This window comes from Lygodium microphyllum, chromosome 10, assembly GCF_053477565.2.
Source record: "Lygodium microphyllum isolate KBCC chromosome 10, Lygodium_microphyllum_v1.1.10, whole genome shotgun sequence".
NCBI classification, from domain to species: Eukaryota; Viridiplantae; Streptophyta; class Polypodiopsida; order Schizaeales; family Lygodiaceae; genus Lygodium; species Lygodium microphyllum.
Window position 1 is genome coordinate 55,545,357 of NC_141144.1, and position 6,491 is coordinate 55,551,847.

General features: G+C 40.2%; 1 protein-coding gene across 1 annotated transcript; it reads right to left on the reverse strand.

Moving 5' to 3' along the window:
* Window positions 1-1,973: 1,973 nt before the first annotated feature.
* On the reverse strand, window positions 1,974-5,877 carry LOC148030017 (transcription termination factor MTERF9, chloroplastic-like). Its single transcript, XM_087686281.1, has 4 exons — window positions 5,585-5,877; window positions 3,939-4,310; window positions 3,001-3,693; window positions 1,974-2,529 (listed from the first exon to the last, which is right to left on the reverse strand). Exons 1-4 carry the CDS (start codon window positions 5,762-5,764, stop codon window positions 2,188-2,190), a joined length of 1,587 nt encoding a protein of 528 aa, XP_087542407.1. The 5' UTR covers window positions 5,765-5,877; the 3' UTR covers window positions 1,974-2,187.
* Between the last annotated feature and the right edge of the window lie 614 nt (window positions 5,878-6,491).

Genomic DNA, 6,491 nt, shown 5'->3' on the forward strand with positions numbered 1-6,491 from the left:
TTGTTGATCTTGAACTCCATTTTTGTTAAACATTAAAATACATTTTCCGCCAATAAAAGCATGGTTGCGTCATTTTTACAAAGCCGAGAGCAGGAAGTCAGTTATGCCGAATCTCTCTCCGAAACATAAATTCAAACCAAAGCGAGAGAATGCGATGAATAGACCCTTCTCAGATCAACCAGCGTCCCTGAATCAAGCTTGACATGACCTCCAAAAGATTGAAAGCAGAACAACAAATCTCTCAGGAGATCTGTTTTATGAACCAACCCCAAACGGCTAATACAAGCACAGGTCAGTTCCGCACAATCCAACCATGCAGCTCCTCCAAATATATTGCATCTTGAGGTCATTGGATTGAGATTACGAGACTAAACAGCCATCAAGATGGTAAAGGGGGAATCCTCATGTGTATCATTCATTCATTCATTTGTGACATGCTTCCAATTTTCTCCAAGTAACAGAGTGAAAGGCAAAACTCATCGTTATTAATCATTATTACAAGGCCCCAGAGCACCAGATGAGCCATCATTTTTGCAAGCAAGGTGTTAAACCAATCATTTTATCTCTAGAAGAGGCATGAGATATCATTTATCACAAAATGGAATGCCTGATTGTTAAACAGAAAGACCTCTTATTGTGTGCCAACGAAGGGTGCTCTTAAATCTATTATAGGAATGTGTTCGTGGCAACTCTCCAACATATATATTGTATGGTACTCGTGTAGCCTTATGTACTTATATATGATTAGATTGTTATTTTTATCCTGGGCTGATTTTGCAAGATGGCCTATGTATTCATGCTTCTCTGTGTGTAACAATGCCACTCACAACAACATCAAGCAACAAACATTATCACCAAATGAACTTGTCGATTTCAAGGAAGGAATTAAGATTAAGGGTTCTTCCATGCCTTTTCCTTGTAATGTTATCATTCATCTTAATTGGAGTGACTATCTAATTTTGAGAACCTTGCCCAAGGCACCTTTTACCTATCCTTGTGATGTTATTGTTCACAACAGTGAGAACAACTATCTAAATTTGAGAACCTTGACAAAGCTAACCAAGTAAGAACAAATACATATGTGGTAATATTTGTTGATCAAACACATTATGTTGATTCTCGTCTTTGCATCATAGCAGTGTATTGATCAAGATTGAAGAGGGGGACACCAGACTCAATACACAAGTCTGAATATTTGTATCAAGACTAGGCCCTAGGGTTAAAAAGAAAAGGGCTCCAAGATTCCTTCTTTGATGCTATGAGGCACAATTTCCACTGCCATTTAATTCTTGTCCAATAGAGGAACATCAACATCATGGTGCTCCCTTCTGCATTCACCTCATGTATTGCACCCCACCAGTTCACACCGCATATACACGCACTGCTGATCATTGCTCAATTTATAATTCCTTGTACAATGTTTAGTAGTCCTCGCCCAATTAGCTGCAACATGTCCTTCCAAGTTGTACGTGCACATAATTTATACATGTTCATAGTCAATCATCAAGAATAAAGCTGACCGTCAGAGCTTGTCATTCATCACAGTAATTTCACCACCTTGTCAAGTTGAGAGAGAATGCATCCATAATTCATCCAACGATATGTTGAAAATTTTCCATAATCTAAGGGCAATCCCTATTTTCAACTCACGGGGTGGTGATATTTGGCCAATTCTAATTATGTCAACAATTTCAAAGCATTTTTGAGAGCTTCATTATGTTGAACAAGTAGAGGTTTGACCAGATTAGCCCATCTGAGTAAACAATTGTCCAATAGATGTATGACAACTGGGTATTACCGATACACTTTCCTCTTTTCAAGAGTCCTTTGCATTTGCACTATCTCAGACTACTAAACAGATAAAACTGTGGAAGAGGGATGAAAAGAATTCATTCAAGAGTGTAAAGATAGACGTATTCATCGAACTTAAAATCTCTTGTATGACATTTAATCTGGGTTCACTGCTCCGAAGCTTTTAGCAGAGAAGGTTATGATAATTTTATAAATTTACATATGCCTATAATGAGGTTGCTTGATTTTTTCCGAACCCCAGCACATAAAAACCTGTGATTATCTGCAGGTTCTCAACCATGAAAGCAGGTATCCAATAATGTCTGGAACTATGTACAGACATCAAGTTAGGAAAACAAATAGCAGCAATTATAAAGGAGAAAACCCTAGCTCACATCATCTTTTACTATCATATTGCAAGCTGTTCTTCCTTGTGAACTTTTCTGCAAAGCCATGGAGAAGGACTGTTTGGCGGAATGCTTTATACTCTTCAACTGTTGATTTTGCCCACTTTTCACAAAATTCCTGGTCCGTGACAGCAAGGAGATTCATTGGGAATGGGCCTTGTGGAAGCTTATTCAAGGCCTTCAGAAACTTGTGGCGGGGTTGTATCCTATGTTCCAGAGAGAGGCTGAAATATGCCGGGAAACTGGTGATCGCTTGAACCCCACATTTGAGTTCCTCGGTCAAGTAATCACATTTGGGTTTCAGAGACTTCTCTACAGAAAGGGAAAGAATCTGCAGCCATGTACAACAACAAAAGTTTGAGTTTCTGCAAATATTCAAATAAACTATTCATGACAAAATCTCCAGTTACTTGGTCGGCATGACCCTCAAAAAAAGTTATACCTTCTCAAAAAGACCAGAAGGCAAAAGGATAACCAGATAACAACCAAACAAGTAAGGCATTCACGATGAAAGATAGAACCCAGCCAAAGACCATCAGCAACACAATACACAATATAGCTGCAAGGGTGTGTCAACAAGAAACAGCCCATTATGGAAACTGAAGACATTCAGCTACAAAAGAGAATCCATCACTGGGCAAGAATCTGAACCCACCATTTAATGCATTCATTAATTCAGAGACATACCTAGACAAGCATATTCACAAAACACATCTCATCATGCACACGTCCCCCAAATAAAACTGAGAGAAAAGGAAAAGAAAAAGAAAAATTTCTCCTGGATTAGGATCCATTCACTAACCTGTGAAGACCGAGTAAGTACTTTGATGACTTCAAGATCACTCAAACCAATACTCCTTAGAAACTCAATCCTAGGCTCAATTCCACACTTTATACTGTAGTGTAATAGCTGTGGATGCTTCATGATCATCTTTGCAACCCCATCTTGGCTCATGCCCACGGTCTTCAGCAAATAATTCAATCGAGGTCTTAAGGACTCATCTATGCTCTGCGTCAAGACCTGAGGACTTAACACCACCACCTTCCATACATCTGCTGCATTGATCCCCACTTCTTCCACTAGGAACCTTACTCTGGGCTTCATAGATCTCTCCAAGCTGCACTGTAGCAATGATGGTGTCCCTGTTACTGTTCTCCTCAGCTTGCCATCTGGCACTCCAATGCTTTGTAAATACTTAACTCTCGGCTTCATCATGCGCTCCACAGTATATTCCAGCACTCTGGGGTGTCTCAGAATGATTCGAGTCAAGTCTTCAGCTCTCACCCCTAGACTCTTAAGATAGTCCAATCTTTCCATAACCTTAGTGAGATTTACATACAAGCATGCTTTCCGCTTCCTGGCAATTTTCCGCAGATGCTCCTCATCTAGGCCCAATGAAAGTAGATATTCAACCAGGGGCTGGCATTTTTTATCGAGCTCAAGTCCTGCAACTTGATAGACACTTCCAGTGTTTTTCCCCCGCACTTCGCTTTGCTGAATCACCAGATTCAGAGAGCGCACACACATTTAGAAAATTATCTGAAACAACAGAGAGTCCAAGAGTGTGCAATGAGCAGCATCAAGGTCTTGATATAAAAATGTTGGGGCAATCTATTACCTTAGCAATGAACAACTGCTGCAGCAGCTATGAATAAAACATTACTTCAAGTTTTGGAGTATCAGAAGAATTATTTCAGAATCAGCTCAAACTTTGGCTTCCAAGGACTATAGATGCTCACCTTCAAAAGAGAAACAGGCTCCACCTCTTTGCCTCCTTTTTCTGAGCTGATTTGAGCAGCATTCATACTCTCTCGCAATTTTTTATTCCTGATAAACTCATAAGCCCGCTCTTCCCATGTGCTCAAAGAGAGCTCCGAAAGCCCATGATTAAGAGGCTTGAAAGACTCCCATTTCCTGAAAGCAGGGCCTCTGCTGCTAATCTCAAGTTCTCCTTTGAGGGGCTTTTTAGGCACCAGCCTGACAGACTTCTTTACAACAGGGGTTGAAAGAGGTGACCTCAAGGACTTCTTAGAAACTCCATCTGAAGGTGGCATCTTTGCAGCAGCTTGATTTTGGTAGCTTCCCATATGAACATCTTCCAGACTATCCAACTGTAGTGAACCCATTTGCCTAGCAGTATTAGTCACATCATACATATTATCTAAGTCAAGATTACTAACCTAAGACATAGCTCCAACAAAACCAAAGCACTCAAGCACCACACTTGCACCAAACATAGGCCCACTGTTGGTCAAACGATTCAAATGCACTTGGTACAGAAATATGGTATAATTATTATGTGCTCTGGACTTGGAATCGTTTACACATGCTCAAGACTTGGAAACATTTGCACATGCACTGATAAAGGATGGACACATCTAAATCAGTAAAGTCTATCGATGACCACATGCAAGTTATCAATGAGATATGTGAATAAGCATCATGGGTATTGCAACTGACTGACATTCATTGTGCAGACCTATGGAGTGTGAAGCACATGTGGTCAAGCTAGCTGAACAAGATCATTAACCAACTAAACAATGAGGTTCCACAGATAAAAACCACATGCCTAACCCTCATATGGACATCAATGACCCAGGTGATCAATATTGAAGTGAAGTGAATGGATGCAGTATTTTTAAGATGCAAATCCAGTGAGCCTATGGTGAATGGATGCAGTATTATTCAGATGCAAATCAAGTGAGCCTACAGGCTACTGATGCTTGACAAAAACCTAGGTTTAGTGTAATCCCACGCTTATATTTTGAAATTTGCCTCTAAAACTAAAATTAAGAGGTGAGGAAACCTTCAAAATCTGAAGGATTTCAGTATAGATACGTTCAAGGGATATAGGCATTTTACATCCTGAATATTTCATTGAAAACTTTTCCAGCTTTTAGGGAAAAAAAAACTTCGCACACGTGATCAAAGTGAAGTGAATGGATGCAGTATATTTAATATAAAAATCCACTGTGCCTACAGTGAATGATGCAGTTCTTTTCAGATGTAAATCAAGTGATCATACAAGCTATAGATGAAAACAAGATCATTAACCACCTAAATGATGGGGTTCCACTCATAAACTCACATGCCTAACCAAATATGGACATCAATGTCACAACTGGCAGTACAGAAGTGCAGTGAATGTATGCAATATCTTTTAGATGCAAATCAAGTGAGCCTAGAGATTGCATTCCTGACCGATTATGGACATCAATGGCACAAGTGCCAATACAGAAGCAAAGTGAGTACAATGCAGCATTTTCTTAGATACAAATTGAGGGACACTAGAGCTTGCATTTGCATTTCGCCAAAGCTTTGGGGCCTCTTCAAGGCAATTAACAGTGCTTCTTATCCTGATTTTCGAAGGAGATGTTGATCTTACAAGCTCAAAATCTTGATAGTAGTCAGGATCGTCTTCATCAGCTTCGTCATCATCTGAGAGAAGGAAAGGGGGCGGTGGTGGCTGGTGGTGTTGCGAGGGAATCCTGAGGCGAGAGAAGCTACTGGGGGGAACGGCGGCTCTCGTGCGAGGCACAGGCAGTGGTCCAGAGTATGCAATCATCTCTCTCTCTCTCTCTCTCTCTCTCTCTCAGAGAGGTTTTGGATAAGTGTAACTGAGCAAGCATAGGTCTAGAGGGCTAGTCCTTTTTTTAAAATCTTGAAATGCTTATTGCTCTCTCTCTCTCTCTCTCTCTCAGAGACGCACACACACACAAAGGCTAAAGCTTTAAAATTGTATTGAAAATTGTACTAAGAACATGAAAACTCATATAGGGAGTTAAACCCCCACCACACCCAAGATTATCAATGCAAGTAAGAGAAAGGTGATAGAAACCCATGACTTGTGGATTCATGAACACATGCAAGTCGAAGCCTGACGTGGAATCTCAATCCTCATAACTTCCAATGGAGAGAGAGAGAGAGAGAGAGAGAGAGAGAGAGAGAGAGCTCTCTAAACTGAATGGCGTTGTCTCATTTTTGGAAGACCATATGGAATGATTAGTTAGAGTTTACATACTATGTCTATTTTTTAAATGTGTTGCCAAATTATGGTTTTATGAACTCACACCCATCCACACTCAATTAAGTACACACCATGTTGACTTATAGATTCATGGACACATACAAGTCGAAACTTGACGTGGAATCTAGATCCCCTAAACTCCAATGGAGAGAGAGAGAGAGAGAGAGAGAGAGAGAGAGAGAGAGAGAGAGAGAGAGAGAGCTTTAACTAAATGACATTATCTCATTTTTGGAAGACCATGGAATGACTAACACAGTATTGCCAA

What these genes read in the sequence shown, in the direction of transcription:
- LOC148030017 (XM_087686281.1), bottom strand. Translation starts at nt 5,764, where the DNA reads ATGATTGCATACTCTGGACCACTGCCTGTGCCTCGCACGAGAGCCGCC. An exon ending in ACTATCAAGATTTTGAGCTT is followed by an intron (nt 4,311 to 5,584) that starts GTAAGATCAACA and finishes GGTTCACTACAG; the next exon opens with TTGGATAGTCTGGAAGATGT. An exon ending in AGCCTGTTTCTCTTTTGAAG is followed by an intron (nt 3,694 to 3,938) that starts GTGAGCATCTAT and finishes CTGGTGATTCAG; the next exon opens with CAAAGCGAAGTGCGGGGGAA.